Raw genomic sequence first — 18,786 nt, forward strand, 5'->3', positions numbered from 1 at the left:
TCCTGCCCATCTGAAAGCCTTGTCAGCCACTGCGTGTCACAGGATTAAAACCCCAGGGCATCATTTGGGCTGGGCTCTTGTATTTTCTGAAATGCCCAGGTAGGTGCCAGCACAGCCCAGAGCGGCCATGAATCAATAAAGGCTGGCAGGCTTATTTTACTTAAAGTTGTGAAGTGCCACAAAGCAGCCCTGTTGTAGTTGATGGCTTTAATTTAAAGAAAATAATCAATTTGTAGGGCTGGAATGATGGGGAGCACCACGATTTTATTTCAGGTGTTTCTTTGAGTGGGTTTATGAAGATGTTTTACAAACAAGGTTTTAAAGTGCGAGGCGTGTTGTTATTTTATTTCCTCCAACAAGCAATAAGTGAGAGAGCCAGGGCTGTATTTATGGCAGGAGGTGTTTGTGGAGGAAATCTTGCAGAGGTGGAGGGAGGAAATCTCACATCTTCACATCTCCTAATGCAGAGGAATGATTGGGAGCTCCTGCCTGGGAATGTGGTGCCAGAGCTGAATCAGATGAATTATTCTGGGCCCTGGACAGCAATGCCTGCTCTGCCAGTGCAGGATCCCTCCTGTGATTCCCTTTCTCATGGAAAACCAGGAATATGGTGCTATTTTCCTTACACAGCTCTCTGTTTCCTGCAGCAGAAAGCTCCAAAAACACGTTCAGGATTGAAGTGGGATGAAGAGCAGGTGAATCCTCCTCCTCCAAATCCAAACACCTGCCTGCCTTTTTACCAGCCCAGCCTTCCAGCTGCTCACCTGGCTGAGGCTGGGGGCTGGACTCAGCCAGGCAGGGCAATTCCAGAGGGGTTAAGCCTTGGAATTTCTTTCCTCCGCTCTGCAGCATCGTTTGTCTCCTACTTTTCTCTGCTGGAAGCAGGAATACAAAAAAAGTACTTCTAGCTCAGCCAGTGGATGATTTTTATCAGCTCATTTTAGTCAATAAAGAAAGAAGTCAATCACTCCTGGAAAATAGCACTTTCCAGTGCTGTATAAACCTGGCCAGTACAATTGCAGAATAAATCAATAAGTGCATTAATCAATACGATGTAAACTGCTGATCTCTGTGGATAAATTGTACTGGTGTAAGAAGGCTTTCAAATAAATTCTAAACCCACTCAAACTGCACAGGCTTTAAATCTGCTGAGGGCCCTGGGACCCGGGGAAGATTTGTGCTGTTCCTCTTTAAAATCTCTGGGACAGCAGGGCTGCAGAGTAATGTAATTAAATCATGGTAGCAGTGCTCCCACAGACCACTGCAGTGAGAGCTCCAGAAAAGCTCCCTTGGCTTAAATTTGCCAGGAAAAGGGGATTTTGGGGTGAATAGGGTGGCAGCCCTGGCACAGGGTGCCCAGAGCAGCTGTGGCTGCCCCTGGATCCCTGGCAGTGCCCAGGGCCAGGTTGGACACTGGGGCTGGAGCAGCCTGGGACAGTGGGAGGTGTCCCTGCCATGGCAGGGGTGGCACTGGGGGGGATTTGAGGTTCCTCCTAACCCAAACCATTCCATGTTTTCCATGATTTCCATGATTTCCGTGATTTCTATGATTTTAAGAACAGCAGAGGAGGGAAGGCTGCTCCACCACCCCCTTATTTGACAGCCCCAGGAGCTGTAGGAGGTTTGGCCTCTCCAAACACCTCAATTTTTTAATAAAACCCTGCATTCGAGCACCTCAGTTTTTATTTTGCTTTTTACCATTACAGTAACCCAGTGCAAGGCTGCTGGAAGAGCCTGTGGGTTGTTTAGAAGGGAAAAATTGGATTTTACCAACGGGGAGATGGGAGCCATGGGAGCAGAGTGGGTGCAGCAGAGGGATGTGGCTGGGAATGAGGGTGGAAAACAGCACCAGGAGACAAACAGGGACACAAATGAGGAAAGTCTGTGCTGGACATTTCACTGAAGGCAATCTGGAACAAACAGTTTTTAGGGGATGATGACTCAAGTGCAACAATTCCATTTATCTTATTGAACACACCTTACAAAAAAACTCCTGCTCTTCTGGTATCCCTCAGCATTTCAGAATTATTCCAGTTCATTCCATAAAGATGACAAACAATTGTAGCTGCTTTTCAGTACTGAAATATATTGATGCCTATAAAATAGGTTAAGTAAAGAAACACTGCACGCCAGTATGATTAATATGACATTTTAATTGCTACATCAGACCTATTTTCAAGTATTTAGTGCTAGGAACTGACAAAAGAAGTTCCTAATAAAAAAGCCTGAATGATTGAAGCAATTTAGAGGCCCTCATTGTACTGTGCTGTCAAAATGTCCAGCTGACCTTTTCCTCATGGTAAATTTTTCCAAGGAAGATTTTATACAGGTTATTTTAATAGTGCTGATTCCCCACCCTCTCCTCCAGTTTTTAGATTAGATAATGGTCAGAGTGAGACAAATGTCAAATCCTTACCTAGACTCTGGATTTGGCCAGGGGCATTCTGTGGGAAGTCTGTGGCACCTTATTTAAATTTGTAGGTGGATGTCTCTGAATGCATCATTTACCATTATTTTATATTTTCAGTTCAGAGCAATCCTGGAAGTGTTGGAAGGGTTCTGTCCTATAAATTCAGTCAGGAGCAGGAGGAGCAAATGGAAACCAGCTCAGCTCAGTGGAGGGAGGCTGGGCAGGAGCAATGCACAGGCAGTGGGGGATTCCTGCTGTACTGGGAGAGCTCCTCATCCCTGTGGGAATAACTCTGTGACTGCCCAGACCTCAATCCACTCATTCCCACTCATTCCCACGGCCCTGGAGTGCCCAAGGCCAGGCTGGACAGGGCTTGGAGCAGCCTGGGACAGTGGGAGGTGTCCCTGCCATGGCAGAGGTGGCACTGGGTGGGATTTAAGGTCCCTCCCAATCCAAACCACTCTGGGATTCTGTGCTTCCATGATGTTGTGGCTACACCTATGATGCCTTGGGAAGGCTGAGCTGGAACAGAGACTGGACAGAGCTGGAGAATAAAGCAGAGATTTATTGAAAGGCCTTTAGGGCACACCTTGGGCAGGACAAGAGCCTGGCCAGGGCTGCACCCAAGGTGGACCCAAAATGGTCCCAAAATGCACAAACGCTCACCAGGTCTCACACTTTGATGAGTTTTGCTCCATTTGCACATTGGGGTTGAATTGTCCAATTCCAGCTCCAGGCTGTGAGGTCCCATCCTTCTTGTTCCTCCCTCAGCCACCCTTGTTTGTGCTTTGGGGCTGAAAGTTGTCCTGGGTGTGCAGCAGGAGAAGGATTTGTTTTGTGTCCCTGCTGTGTGCAGAGCTGAATGTGAGCTCAGAGCTGCACCCTGGGCAGCACAGAACCTGGAATACAGGGAAGAGAAAACTTCAGGCATCACCTACAGAGGCACTTGGAACCTCATTTTTGGGAGCACTGGGAGGCAGCAACCCTTGGGCACATCCAGGGCAATTTTAGGGGACGATGTCTTGGCAATGTCACTGTTGGAGGGGAATAAACACATTGCTTTATTCAAGCTCTGACTTCTTTTGAGCAGGGAAAGCAAAACCATTGGTTTATTCAAGTTCCCACATCTCTTGTGCTCCCTGAGCAGAGAAAAATCCACAGAGAGGGGCAGGGAGGGAGCCGGGATCCCCTGGCAGCACCCACAGCACCCCAGTGAGCCCCCAAACCCCAGGAGCAGATTTATCCCCCTCCACAGGGGCCCTGCAAACCACTGGGGGGATTCTCCTCCACTGATGCACAGGCAGAGATTAATAAAACCTTCCTTGCACATTTACAACACTTTTGTTCACTTCTGTTTTGTGATTTAGAGCTCGGTGTCAAGGCGTCACCTGGGCTGCATTCCAAGGACCCACAGAAAACAGGGAGCTTCTGCACTCCGGGATAATGTTGATTTAAGGGCTGGTAAAATAACACACATGGGCTATTTTATTTTGTTTCTTGGCATTCCTATTCAAAAATGGCCCTATAAAGAAGGGAGAAGATGTTAAATAAAGTTTAAATGCTCATAAATCACCAAGAAACATTGTGCTTGGAGTGAACAGAAGCATTTGGAGAGGCTCAAAATTGCTTTTTTCATGGAGAAATATTTCGTTGATGTGTTAAATTCAAAATGAAAATCCCTGACTGTGAGTCTCTTTCATGTTTTGGTGCTTTGCTTAGGTTATCAAAAGAAAATAGGTATTATTTTTCCAGCTGTCTGAAAACTTTGGCTAGGCTGTGATTTTCTCTAAAATCTGCTAAGTCTGGGCCCAAAATTCCCTTTTCTGGGCACCTTTAAATCAGGTTTTTAATTCAGGTTCTTGCCTGTTAAAAATCAGGAGCACTGCAGAGTTTTTCTGTTGTTTTCATTTCAACTTCTGGTTTTAGGGGATTTGTGCTGTTCCTATTTCCAAAGTTTTTTTCCTGCAACTCTAAGTGACAAAACTCTTTTTTGACCCTTTTTCTTTTCTTTTTAATGAAAGCTGCCAGCCATGTGAACTCTTTCCATTTCAGCATCAGCTGCTTTAATAACATTTTCACATAAAAAGAGCTGGACTTGCAGTGCTTTGGGCTGCTCAGGCTCAATTTGTCCTGGTGAAACACCAAAAAAAAAAAGGACTGGGGAGCTGAAGAGGAGAAAATGAACCTGCACAAGTTCTGGAGTGATTTAGGGAGGATGGGAGGAGCTGGGTTTAAAGTTTTTCTGCTTAGTTGTGTTCCTGAGGCAGAATATTCACCCTGGAAGCTCCAACTCTAAGGGAATTCAAGAAGAGAAAATTCACTCATATTCCTGGGATTCCTCAGTTGTCCCTTTTTTTAAAAAGTGCTGCTCCCATGGGAGTGACAAAATGGAGAAGTGTTGAGGTTAAAGAGCCTGATTTGAATCTTCCACAGCGAGAAAAGAGCATCAGTGCTGCACAGAAATGAGAAGAAACCTGAAGAAGTGATTCATTATTTACTTCCAAAGCAAAGAAAAATGGTTTTACTTCATTAAGGTGTTATCAGGATTTTTAATAGCATATTCACTTCTTTCTAAACCGTTCTCCTCTTTTAAAAGATGTTTTAAACCTCTTCCTAATCACTCCTGTGATTAGGAACTTTGTAGAAATCCCAGAGGACAGACTTCTAAAAGTGACATTTTATTTCCAGAGCCTCCCTGTAATTAAGCATCCCTCAGACCTTCTATTGAGCTGTAACTGCTCTGCAGAAAATCTCTTTTCACTTGAATAAAAAGATGTTTTGGGTAAAGTTAGCAAAGAACTACATTTATGCCAGGAAGTGTAAAAATTTCAGATTCAGTTTAATGAAGGGAAATGAAAGGTCCCCGTTGTTTAATGGGCACAGAAGGTCTGGCAGTGAGCAGAGGTCCTGCTGGACACGTGCTGGGAAGGGATGATGTGAAAAACTCTCTCAAAACCAAACAGAAGTGACCTCCATGAAATATTTTATTGAATTTGTGTGGGGATTATTAAAAATCACCAGCTGTAAGAGATCCTTGGTGTCCCTTTCAACCCAAACCATGCCATGATTCTGTGAAGAGTTATTTGCTTGGACACCAATCTCTACTGTGTGGTTTTGCAATGATTTTATAATATTTTGAGTTTATTTCCTGCCAGGACAGCCTGTGAGGAATCAGAGAATTGCCAGGGACCTTGAGGAGGTCCCAAAGTTTTGGAGCTTCTTCTATGGATTCACATCCCCATGGATAACAAACATGGTTTAAAGTGTTCTTCAAAAGAAGCTGAACTTCTTTTGCTCCTTCATGTGTTAGCACAGCCTCCCCCCCACTCCAACAGTCCCCTTTCTAAAAATATTTGGGGTGTTTGGTTATCTTGTAGTTATAAGTGTTTACAAAAGTGAAACAACACAGATCTGACAGTGGAGAAAAGAAAATAAACTTCAGAGCAAAGTGAGAAGGAAGAAAAGATTTCCCAGTGATGACATCAGGCAAAGAACTCCTTTCATCAGATGTAGTTTGAGTTGGCAGGAGTGGCTTCAAGTGTGGAGCTGCATCTCCTGACTTGAAAGCCAAGCTCTGGTGTTTAATTTGTCATTCTGGGGACTCAGGAGATTGAAGGGCTTAATTAGCTGCTTTTATTTATATTTCAAGACCATGAAAATCAATGTTCTTCTCATTTACCTTCACGCCTAACCCAAAGATGAATCTACACTTTCAAGCCACAGCAAAGAACAACAAAATCAGGAGAGCCCAACTGATGCTGCTGAACGGCAGAGATTTTAATCTTCCCTCCAAAAATATTCAAGCTGGAAGTTTTGTTGATCACAACAGTCTTTGCATGGAGAAGTCCTTTAAAATGGATTTGAGGATGTGTAAAGTGTCTGAGGGTATAAAAGGTGCTGCTATTTCACCTCTGGTTCAAGGCCTGATGATCCCACTGAAATTTTTTCTGTGGAATTCACTGGGCTTTGTGTTGGTCCATAAAAGACACCTTTTCATTTAATTTTCCCTTTTCTGCAGAAAACAGCACAGGGCACTTCAAATAATGTGCTTTATGACACCTCCTCTGATACAGACCAGTGCAAAAAGTAAACAAATAGCTTTTATTTAATTGAAAGTGGGTATTTTTAACAGGATACATTAAAGAGCATGAGATAAATAATATCCACATCACAAGAGTTTAAACCTCTTCTCCCCTCAGTGGCGTCAGCTTGCACAGGTTGACATTCCATTGAAATGCTGTTCCATTAAAATAACAACTTCTTGGAAAAAAATTGAGACCACCCACGTGTCAATCCCAAATTAGGTTTGGCACCACTCCATTTAATTAATGCATGTTGATTTATCCATGTATTTCCAAGCCCATTTTTAAAAATTAATGGAATATCAATATCTAATATTTTCTTAATGACAGACCACTTCCACCTCCCTCCCCCTCCCCAGTGTTGCTTTTGCTCAGGAATGTTGGTTATGGTGAAAATTAAGACAAAATCTACATTTTTCATTATTAAAAGTCCACGGCTGAGTGTTGCTTGAACCAGCAAGGAAAAGGGTTTAGAAGAACAGAACTCAAGAGCAGGATCCCAGATGTCAATGTGTGGTTTATCCTTTGGGATAATTTCATTGCTCCAGAGCTTAAACCTGTAAAAGTATAAACACACAGAGGAAAATCTGGGTCAAAAATTAGTTCTTCTTTGCATTTTAACTTAACAGCAATCTCTGTTCTCTTTTCAAGGTGAAACATTATCCACAAATGTTATTTCTATTTATTTGTTTATTAAGTTGTAGTGGCCATCTCGTGGAGTAGGGGTTTGGATCAACATCCCACCTTTCCTGTGAGCATCTTCTTTAAGAGGGTTTTGACTATTTTGCTGCAAAGCAAACTATGATATATAAATATAAAAATGCTCCCTTTTCCATGATTAATAAGTTATTTATGAGAGCAGAGGCTGCACCCTGGGCGACCCCACCCCAGCCATGGGACAGGGCTGAGATCCCTGTCCCAGCAGCAGCTCCAGAGCAGATTTAGGGTCACATTATGTGTGAGAACTTTGACTTTCCCAAGAAATCTTACCCCTGTGTCCTTCCCTGAGCCCTGCCTGCCAGGGCAGTGGAGACCTGCACGAAAAATAAGGTGTGGAAAAATAAAGTTTCTCCTCTAATGAATGTGAGGGTATCAGAGACAAATTTACAGGAGACAGCACCAAAAAACGCCAGGAGGGAGGACACCTATGGCAAGGGAAAAGCTGGGAATCTGTTGTGCTTAGAGGCACAGATTTCTCCTTATGCAACAGCATTCAGAGGGGGAAAAAATTCTCTCACTTACTGGATATTTTTGGAATCCTAATTTCCTCGCTGCTGCTGCCATCGCCGCCGTCGCTGACGGTTCTTATCTCGATGAGATAATCTTCTTCGAACGGGACCAGAAGTTCAGCTGAAGTGTTGTTTGTCTCCAGGATATGGGCTTTGCTGTGCCTGTTCTGTCTGTACAGAATCTGAGCAGAAAGGCATTGGAAAACAAGAGTTGTTCCATTTAGTTTTAAGTTTGAATGAGATTTTTTTGGAGGGAGTGAGTGAGAGATTCTTCTGTTGTGTCCCAAAGTTTGCAGAGCACCTCAGCATCCCCCAGGGTGTTAAAAGCAATTTAAAACAGGGGAATAAATTCTGCAGGATTTTGGGGTGGGTACCACAGCAGGTGGCTTCCTGGAACTCGATAATCAAAGAACTCTGCACTGCAACCAAGTCTTAAAATAAATTTGTATTTCCTTTAAAAGTAAATTTATGGGAGTGCTTTTTGTTTCATTCACATAGAGCTTTGTGTGAGTATCTCCCAGTGTCTTTTTTAAAGGTACATTTATGAACTGCCACAGAGTGAGAATGTTTAAATGTGGTTTATGGCCGCCTTTAATGCTTAAAAGACTGTTCTCTATTTCTTATATATTTGTGAAACTCCTTCCCTGGAGATGTGAAAGCAAGAAACTTTCTGTAAGTAAGATTATAAGGGGGCAAAAGAAAGGCAGGATTGGGGACAGAAAATCCCTCTGTTGGGATAAGGAATAAATATTCTGAATACTCTGAATGAATATTTGTACAAACATCAGCCAACCATCCCAATAAATCCAGAAAAATCAATGTTCCAGGTAATGAACACTCACCTTCCACCAAATCTCTGTGCCTGTATTTTAATCAAAATACCTGATTACTGAGATAAAGAAACCACTTACTTTGTAGCCCAACACCTCAGACTCATTCTCCATTGTTTTCACATGCTCCCAGTTCAGGCAGATTTTGGAATTTGTCAGCTTCCAGGCAATGTTTGCTGGAGGTTGACTTGGTGCTTAAAAAAAAAAAAAAAAGAAAAAGATAATGATAATAACAAGATAAACTGAATATTAATTTTCATGGCGTAGCTGAATGAGCTGCAGATATGGGAGTAGCAAATGCTTGGGTGATTCAAACCTAAAAGAGTAAAAAACCATTTTCCAGTCCATCATTGCTCTGGTATTAGTCAGAACAAAGATCTATTCATAGCACAGAACCTCTTACTGTGAGACTTCATTTGCAAAATTAGGCACAGCCTGACAGTGTCTGACAGTTCAAGTTATATTTGAGGGATTTTGTGGAAGGAAAATGCTGTTCCTCTCTGTGTTTCCATGTCCTAAAGGATGTTTTGCTGTCTGGATCTCAGCAAAAGCTAAAACTGAGAGCAAACTACAGAAGCCACGATTTCCATCAGCCAGGACAGGTTACAGAGAGCTGCACATGAAAGTCTCCATGTGATCCACCATGAAACATTGCAGGATTTTAGAAATTCTCAGCACAATAGGCTGAGAGCAGCTTTTTTTCAAAGGCTTTTTATGGCTAAGTGTGAGGACTTTGAAAATTTGCCTACAAGTGCCTGGAATCCAATCCCGTGTGAACATGTGAGGGTGGAACTGTGCCTTTGAACTGGAGCTCGGATTTAGGCCAACAAATCCTCTCCTGTTCCATGGCACGTCCTCCTGGGCCCTGCTGGGCCATGGCACAGGAAAGAGGGATTGAAAGAGAGGTAAAAATGAGGAGAGATTTGGAGAAACACATTCCAGCCCTGCTTTTAAATTGTTTAACTCTGGGATCCTTCTCTTCCCCGCCATATGTTGGTGATTGATGGATGTCACTTGGAAGGAAGAGTTGATTTGGTGACAATTTCTTTCATTTCCCACAGAGATAAAACAAACTGATGGGCCCTGCTGCTTCATATCCATCTGCATCATGACTTTGGAGAAGTTTAATCCATCCCTCTGGTAGGGAATGAGGTGGAGCTCCCAGGTGAATATTCAGGGATGTCCTTCCATCAGCCACACTGTCAGTGTTGGGAAAGATTCATTCCATTATGAAGAAATTTATCTGCTCTCTCATACATCAAACTGCAAATTTATTTAAATGTGGCTTTGAAAGCTCTTTGCTGCTTTCAGGAAACATTTTATATAAGGAATTGGATAACAAAATAGTCACAAGAGGCAAAGGATGTCAAATACTTCATTGGCTGTGCACTCTGAAGAGGTTTGAAATCACTCAAGAATGGGTGAATTATGGCCTTGTCCAAAGCTTTTTGACATAGAAACTTAAAGCCATCCTAATTCATGATCTTGGGGCTGAGAAAACCCCACAGGGGGATTTGTAAACCAAAATTATCTGGGGTTTTCTTCGGCCAGAAACTGGAGTAAGTGGTAAGAGCACTTCCCAAATCCAAGGAATATCTGCAAACAAAACCAAGCAGTTCCATGTCTAAGACTGGCAGATTATTTCCTCAATTAATTTCTTGCAATCAATGCTGCCAGGAAAAAGAGAAATCCCAAATATCTGCTGAAGTTTATTGAGGTGCTGATGTTATCGCCATGGTTTAGGTAACACTTGGCTTTGCTGCTGTACGAGCTGAGGTTTATCCATGCAAGTATTTCTAATATCTGTATGTAATATTGATATATTTCATATGTAAGGGGAAAAGAAGAGGAAGATGAAAAAAGGAGAGGGAGAGGGAGAGGGAGAGGGAGAGGGAGAGGTAGAGGGAGAGGGAGAGGGACAGGGACAGGGACAGGGACAGGGACAGGGACAGGGAGAGGGAGAGGGAGAGGGAGAGGGGGAGGGAGAGGGAGAGGAAGAGGAAAAGGAAAAGGAAAAGGAAAAGGAAAAGGAAAGAGGAAAGAGGAAAGAGGAAAGAGAAAAGAGGAAAGAGGAAAGAGGAAAGAGGAAAGAGGAAAGAGGAAAGAGGAAAGAGGAAAGAGGAAAGAGGAAAGAGGAAAGAGGAAAGAGGAAAGAGGAAAGAGGAAAGAGGAAAGAGGAAAGAGGAAAGAGGAAAGAGGAAAGAGGAAAGAGGAAAGAGGAAAGAGGAAAGAGGAAAGAGGAAAGAGGAAAGAGGAAAGAGGAAGAGGAATTTCTGAAATCCATGCCCTATAATTAGGAACCAGAAGAGAGCAGCTCCTTATGGAGCCACGTCCATGGTTTGAGGACATCAATTCCACCTCCCTACGTACTCTTAACTTAAAGCAGGATGTCACCTCAGACCTTACATCGATCTCAGAGAAGCACATCTCAATCAGAATTGCACCTCTTGGGCAGAAAGCTCATTTCAGCTCTGCTGAGTCCCTGCAATAACGGGATGAGCAGAAGGCTGCAGGAATCCTGGATGCTGAGCAGGAAGACAGAGCTATTACTTTGGAGCTCCATCTCCTGCTCCAGATGCACGTTGTTTATATTCTCTTGACATATTAGCTCTTCTCTTATTGCAAGCGCTTGCATCTTCCACAGACAGAGCTTGAAATTTTAATCTATATATTTAAATATTAAAAAGGTTATTTTGACTTTAATTTTTAAATGAGCCATTAGCACAGTCCTGAATTTGACAGGAGATAAAGTAGATGTAAAACAAAAGCAAATTTATTCCTTCTGTGTTTTGTCATTTGACTGCCATGTCTTTAACTTGTCTTTCATACAGATGCACTTAGGAATAGAGGGAAGAATTTCCAGGGATGAATCTATTTTCCACTGAAAAATGGACTGTGAGAAAAGTCATGGAATCACAGACTGATTTGGGTTGGAATGGCACTTAAATTCCATTTCATTCAACCCCCTGCCATGGTCACAGACACCTTCCACTATCCCAGGTTTCTCTGGTCTTGGACACTTCCAGGGATGGCTCCTGTTCGAGCCCTTCAGAAATATCTTCTCTGGTTTTATTTTTGATTGGTTTATCTACAATTAATATTGTTTTTGTGGCAATTGAAAATCAATTAACTCATTCCCCAAGTTGTTCCTATCTTGCAATCGGAGTCGTGGCATGGAACAGCATATGGAAAAGAGGAAAATTGGTGAAACTCAGGAGGAATATTTCCCTTTTATGCTAAAGGGCTGATCAATAATTTACTGGGAAAACAGAGTCCAAGGAAAACAAAACAGCACAGGGCTTTACTTTTATTATCAAATAATTCTAAAAAAATTACTAAATTGCATTTATATCAATGTGTCCCTTATGCTGCCCTCTGCAATGCAGAGTTCAGAGGTCTCAAAACCCCTCTGTATTTGGTGCACTCGAAATTTCCTTTAAAACCCCCAAACCACCACAGCCTCACCCCAGAATCTCCTGTTCCACCTGTGGCTCATCGTTCTTTTATTTACTCTGTCTCTCTAAATCCTCTGAAAGCAGGGTTGCTGCTGTTCCCAGGAAAACAGAAACCCTTCCTCGTGGGCACTGATTTAGGATGAGAGGAAGTTTCCCAGCCATAGATTCTGTTGTCTGATTTAGGGAGAAATTCAGGATTAATTTTCCTTGCTGGGTTGCGGTGAGCTGGGGCGTGCCTGTCCCAGCTGGGAATTTGGGACCCTTGTTGTACCCAATCCAGTACTCACGGGATTTTTTGGTGGTGACATTCATTTGGTATGGTGACATTCCCAGCTGGGAATTTGGGACCCTTGTTGTACCCAATCCAGTACTCACGGGATTTTTTGGTGGTGACATTCATTTGGAATGGTGACATTCCCAGCTGGGAATTTGGGACCCTTGTTGTACCCAACCCAATACTCACGGGATTTTTTGGTGGTGACATTCACGGGGGTGCTGGAGGGCCCTGTCCCCGCGGTGTTGTAGGCCCGGACTGCTGCAAAATACACCGTGTTAGCTCTCAGGCCCGTGATGTTTTTGGCTGTCACATTCCCGCTGACTCTGACCTTCCCAGCTGTGCTCTCCTTGGGATCATCTATCCAATATAAAACCTAAAAAGCGAGAACAAAGAACAGGCAATTCGCTGTGTTCCAGCAATTAGAGGCTTGGCTGGGAAGCAGACGTGCTGACAAGGAAGATTTCGAGGAATACAGGATTTTTTTTGTACTCCAAGCTAGCAGGATGTAAACCCAGGCATGAATATTTATAGAGAAGCAATAACATTTCAGAGACTGAATCCCAATTAAGGAACTAAATGAAATCCTTAAATTTACAGATGTCCAGAAGGAAACCTTTGATAAGGTAAGGAATGATAAAAGCTTTGTTGGTTTTATGGTTGAGCACAATGAAAGAAAACCTTAAGAGATACAAAAGAACATTTATCTCAATCATCTAAAAGGTTTTAAATTATTTTTTATCCTGGCTCTAGTTTTGATTCAGTAACACCTATTTAGACCTGCTATTTTTTTTCAGTGAGTAATTAATTTAGGAAGGTTTGCATACTGTACATGACTCTTATTACCTTCATTTCCACATTGCAATGATAGGACACCCCAACTCAGAGCAATGACAGTCTTTATTGTTTCATATTATTCATTCTTTATGCTTGTGGGAACTTTGTTCATTAAATAAATAGTTTTTTCCACTTCTCCCCAAGGAGATTTTTTCCCAGACCAGTCGGGAGTGAGGCTGTTTGGGTTTGCTTCTCCAGAGGGACCCCATGGGTTGGTTTTCTCCCGAATCTGCCCTGACCAGGACAGCAGCCCAGCCCTCACCTCGTAGCCCAGCACCCTGCCCGTGTGCCGGTTCCAGGGGATGGGCAGCCAGGACACCTCCACCGCCGCCGCCGACACGCTCAGCGCCGAGGCTCCCGCCGGGGCCATCTGCGGCTCTGGGACAGGGGAAAACACAGCTGGGACATGGCTGTGGCCTCAGGGACAGTGCCAGGGCAGGGGATGCTGCAGGGAGAGCCCCTGCAGTAACCATGAGCTTTACTCTCCGCTTTTGGAGGAATGCCAGCAAAAGCTGTTTTCAAAATTGGTCATTCCCATCTGCTGGAGCAGATTTTCAGAGATCGGCCCCCCTGAGTGGTCTGAGGGACCAAACACTCTGAGAGCAACACCTCTGAGCATCTCCCAGCTTTCCCAACACACTCAGCAGGAGCACCTTGGGGACAAAGTTGAAACAGGCCCTCTACTGAAAATCATTCTGAAAATTCGCCCTGTGCTATTTTCACTTCAGATTCCCACCTCCCACCTCATGTCTGTTACAAATATCCAACAAGCAGGGTCCTTAAAAACCCTGTGAGGCCTGCCTGATCATATCAGTGACCTGTTGCTGCTACACACCCATTACTACTAAGAGTAACTCGTGTTACCATCCTCTCCCGAGTAGATGATGGAAATGGAGCTCAGGGTCCCTTCTCCTTCGTTGTTGTAGACCCCAACTTTCACCTCGAAAGGAGAGAGGGGTGTGATGCTCTCATTTCTGTAAATGTATTTGCTGGACTCCACCGAGGCCACGGCAGCTTTGGTCCAGGTTGTTGAGCCAAGGGGACGCAGCATGACAATGTAGCCAAAACCTTCCCCGTTCTGGAGCTCTTCTGACACCGGCTGTGGTGACAAGGCAGTCAATAAAGGTCTGCATGTATCCACAGTTTTAATTGAATCTTCATTCCCTGACTGTATTTTAGTGGTATTGATTTAGCTGGCTGTGCCTTGGAGAAGATAATAATGTTTGCCCCGTCCGTCGATGTAATATTGAAATAAAAATCAAAATAATAAATCTATCGGGGCAATCAATTTAGAAACAAAAGATCTGATCAGCTCCATTAAAGTTGTCTCTTTCAGGCATGAAGTTTGCAAAATTAAAAGCGTTTCACTCAGTACAAGTTGTAGCTTGTAGATTTTTCTTCCCCCCAAAGGGGCATAGGAATGCTAATTTTAAATAAATGATTTTCAAGGGAAAAAACAGTTGGGAAGGAACAAATGTATACAAAGAAATGTGTGTCAGTTGTATAATTGCCTGCCTCTGAGTACAGTACTGATGTATTTTTTTTCAGCAAGGAGAAAGCCTCAAGTGCATGAACATATTCTTATTTAAGTTCTCAGAACAGAAATGTTCCTGCAAGTCAACATGGCAAAATTAATGTTTCTATTAATAAAATCTCATGTCAGGATACGTATGAAAGGCTCAGACTGAAAAGGCAATTACAGCAACACCGTGTCCAGCATGAAGTTTGGTTTTTCATGGGATAAAAATAGTTCCACATTCTCAAAGCAAGAGGACATTTATGAAACAAAATCAGGATTAAATGGGGAAAGGAAGTGTTTCTCAGTAGAACTGCATTTATTTCAGAGGCTTGCATCAAAGGAAGGGCATGGAAAAGCAGGCATGCAAAATGGTGCAAAAAGACAGAAAAAAAGGTCAGGATCACCTGACCCTGGCTCCAATCTCTTCTCCTGCAAACTCTTGGGAGCACAAACAGTGTGAGATGATTGGGGAAAATCTGGAAGCACTTCAGAAGATTTCAGGGCACTTCTGTTATTTTTATCATAAATTCCTTCTCAGTCTAATAAGTAAAATAATGATAATAAGCCTGCCCTGGCATTTATAACATTTACTCAGTGTTTTACAAACACCCAATATTCCCTTTTCCATCTCTTTTCCAGTCCTGAGAGAGTTAAATGTGAGCGATGATGGCTCACTGGGGATTTATAGGAGTTCAAGCTACTTTCTAGAGCATTTAATTTGTTTTTGAGGCTTCTGTGACCTCAGATTTAATCAAGACATTTAGTGAGTTCATCACAGAAAGCCGCAGAGCCGTGTTCAGCGTTGTTAGCGGGCCATAATTAGGATTTCTTCTGATTGTTTTTCGGGACACACTATGGAGTCCAACAGGATAATTTGATCGAGATCTCTCAGGTTGTTTTCGATTTTCATGTTCTGCTGCTCCCAAAGAGGAGAAAATGAAACAAAAGAGTGAAAGGTGCAGACAGAGGAAAACTTAGTTCAGGGAAAGTGGAATTTCACTCTGTTTGCAGCACGGGGAGGGGAAAACACCAGCGGTGTTATTTATCTAGTGGGGATTTTTAAAATTTTCTTTTGATCTGATTTTTCACTTTTTGACCAAGCAGCTGCCCCATCACTTCCCAGGCTTTGCCAGAGGCTGCCTGCCTTCATCCCAGTGCCTGTGGGAAGCTGCTGGGAGGCTGGAAAAGGAGGCTCCTTCCCACAGCACTCACTTTCTGCTCTCTGAAATGACCTGCACTCACCCTTTGCAACTTGCCTGGCATTAACTGCTCTGAAAATGTGTATTCTTTGCTCTTGCTGGAGTGCTGGAGAATTAAAGGGCTCATCTCCTTTAACGCATAATAGGATATGTCTTGTCAGCACCGTGTTCCAGAATGGAAAACATGTAAACAAAAGTAGGAAAAATGTAAATGCAGAAAATGGCCAAGCAGATTAATGTGTTAAGCACCTCCTGTACAATGGAGATAAGAGGGTTGTGCAGACTTCTAAACATCTTTACAACACGCCTCTTAAACTGTTTATTTTTATAAATTGTTCCCTGCAACACAGAAAACTTGCTGTGTATCTCACAGGCCGTTCGCTCTCCACACCCAGGGTGAAATCCAGGCTCGACCAAAGCCGGAGACCAAAAGCCTTTGGACTTCAGCGGGGCTGTGGTCTCACCCAGGGACCCTCCCTCATTAGCCAGTGAGGTTAATTAGGCTCAGAGTTACCTCCCAGGTGATGACCAGCTCGGAGCGGCTGCCTCCTCCCCCGCCGATGTTGGTTGGTGGCACCACGGGAACTGGAGAAGGAAAGATGCTGGTGTTTGCAGCTGGTTCCCCAAATTCCTGAAGGTTCCCCTTCAGCCCTGGGGACAGCCTGCTCAGTGTCCTCACGGCTGATCTGGACCAGGGGCACCCTCAGGGGGTTCAGAGGTGGCCCTGATTTGGGTGGGAGTGTGGGTGTGCTGCAAGGAGGGGTCTGGGCAGGCTGGGTGCACGGGCTGGGGTCGGTGGTGTGGGGCTCAGCAAGGTGCAGGGTCCTGTTCTTGGGTCACAACAACCCCATGGGACACTCCAGGATGGGGACAGAGTGGTTGGAAAGTGGCCCAGTAAAAAAAGGGACCTGGGGGTGCTGGTGGCAGCAGATGAAGACGAGGCAAGGTGTGCCCAGGTGGGCAAGAAGGCCAAGGTCACCTGGCCTGGGTCAGCAATTGTGAGGCCACAGGACCTGGGCAGTGATTGTCCCTCTGCACTGGCCACTGCTGGGGCCACACCTCGAGAGCTGTGTCCGGTTCTGGACAAAGCTGTGGTGGGCCAAAGGTTGGACTCTGGTCCTGGAGGCCTTTCCAAGGGTGGTCAGAGCATTTCCTACCTCACCTGCAGCCGTTCCCCCTCTCAACAGGTGGAACAGCATTGCACAGCAGCCCGTTGGAAATGAACTGAAATGATGTTTACACATTTTCTAAGGCTGGAGCCATAGATGCATTTGATACATGAGTACCCTGGTTCAAAAAATTAATTAAAGAGCTGGGAGCATCAAGATTCTGACATTATTATGCCTCATCAACTAATTGGCAAAATGATGTTCCATTCAGACTGTAGCTGCAACACTACTGATTTACTAATTATGCATTTGTTCAGTAAACATGTTGTTGGAGCAATATATTAATTTTTTTAATTGGTTGTATGCTTTTCTTAGCAAATTCAAAACTCACAATTTGCTTTTCTCCCTCTCCCAAGACTGTAAGAGTCCAAAAGTTGGTTGATTAGAGTTGGATTTCTCCAGCATTCCATAGGTGTGGAATTCCACAGCACCAGAGGTGGAGGATTGAGATCAGGGAACTTTGTTGAGGCAGAAGGGGCTCATGGTGGAGAGGCAAGGAAAATATCAACATTTCCTCCCTCTTCCTTCATGTTTCTTCATTAAGGTCCCTTCCAACCAAACCACTCTATGGTTCTATGATATCCTGTTCTTTCTCAGCTGCTGGAGAAGTAGAAGAGGACATCCCCGGAATGGGAGAGACAGGAACCCTCTGCAGGCATTTGGTGATGCCATCTCCAAACCCTCTCCTCAGAAATTTCTACATTGTTTTGTCATTGCCTTCATTCAGCTCTCACTGTCTGAAAAGCTGATGTGTAGGGTGAGAAATTGGTGGGATGTTTACATCTCAGAAGCTTTTTATCAGAGATTTTGGGCAATTTTTGCTGTATCTGCTTGTCCTTCCCATTGACAAATGCATTAACCCAGCTCCAGGGGCGGCAATAAAAGCAACAATGCTTAAAATTCACCAAAACTGATATAAACCCATTATCATTTCCAGATTCTGGCCCACGTGTAAATATTTATCTGATTTCATCCTCTAGAAATGGGAGGAATTTCAGGATAATTTTGCTTGCAGCCATAAGAGTGAGTCCAAAGCAAACAGCCTGGGCTCTTCTGGAGGGTTTCACGGAGCTGTTCATTGTTGTCACCCACAATCAATGTCTGTGGGCACATCAGAGACAAATAGACTGACAAGAACTGCCTGGAAACGGCAAAACAAACCTTCAAGCCTGGTGTTTCACTGCTCCATGAACCAAGTGATGCTCAATTAGCTCATGTGTTAAATGTGTTTGGTACTTACTACATTTGCATGGGGAAAATTTTTTTGTGCCTCGGCTCAGCAGAGCCTCAACTGGGTCAGAGTTGAGAAACAGATGAAAATTTACAGCTGAGTGCACCAACAGAGGCTCAATTAATTCTCAACTCCATTTTAATGAAATGAACAGTGGCTCATTTGCATCCACAAATCTACTAATGCTCAGATTTCAGCTGGCAAAGTAGTTATTACAACAGCAGAGCTCAAATTCACCCTTTCCTGGCCAGGTATTTGCTGACCACGCTGACCTGCTGATTCCAGTTTCCTGTTCTGATTAAAAAAATAATAAAAGCTGATATTGTCCCACTGTACTGCAATGTTTTGAGACAGAAGAATTTACAGCAGTTAAGGAGTTAAGCAGCTAAAACCTGAAGTGAGTCTTTCTGTCCCTTTTGTTAAACTTCAGACACAGCTATGCTGTAAGGAAATAATCTTCCCTGTGTTATTGCCATGATAAATAACAACAATTTTATTGTTTCTTTCTCCCCGTCGCCTGAGTCTTGTGAATCCCTCTAATAAATAAATAA

At 43.6% G+C, this 18,786-nt stretch overlaps 1 protein-coding gene across 1 annotated transcript in view; it reads right to left on the reverse strand.

Moving 5' to 3' along the window:
- Positions 1–6,608: 6,608 nt before the first annotated feature.
- The window catches only part of LOC134558168 (contactin-6-like), a 71,824-nt gene continuing 59,646 nt past the window's right edge, over positions 6,609–18,786 (reverse strand). The window contains exons 14-20 of the mRNA XM_063411787.1: positions 16,350–16,420; positions 13,982–14,216; positions 13,380–13,495; positions 12,470–12,656; positions 8,633–8,745; positions 7,735–7,903; positions 6,609–7,049 (exon numbers count right to left, since the gene is read on the reverse strand). Coding sequence (XP_063267857.1) covers positions 6,916–7,049; positions 7,735–7,903; positions 8,633–8,745; positions 12,470–12,656; positions 13,380–13,495; positions 13,982–14,216; positions 16,350–16,420 — 1,025 coding nt within the window. The 3' untranslated portion in view covers positions 6,609–6,915. The remainder of the gene's footprint in view (positions 7,050–7,734; positions 7,904–8,632; positions 8,746–12,469; positions 12,657–13,379; positions 13,496–13,981; positions 14,217–16,349; positions 16,421–18,786) is intronic.

This window comes from Prinia subflava, chromosome 14 (genome assembly GCF_021018805.1).
Source record: "Prinia subflava isolate CZ2003 ecotype Zambia chromosome 14, Cam_Psub_1.2, whole genome shotgun sequence".
NCBI lineage: Eukaryota > Metazoa > Chordata > Aves > Passeriformes > Cisticolidae > Prinia > Prinia subflava.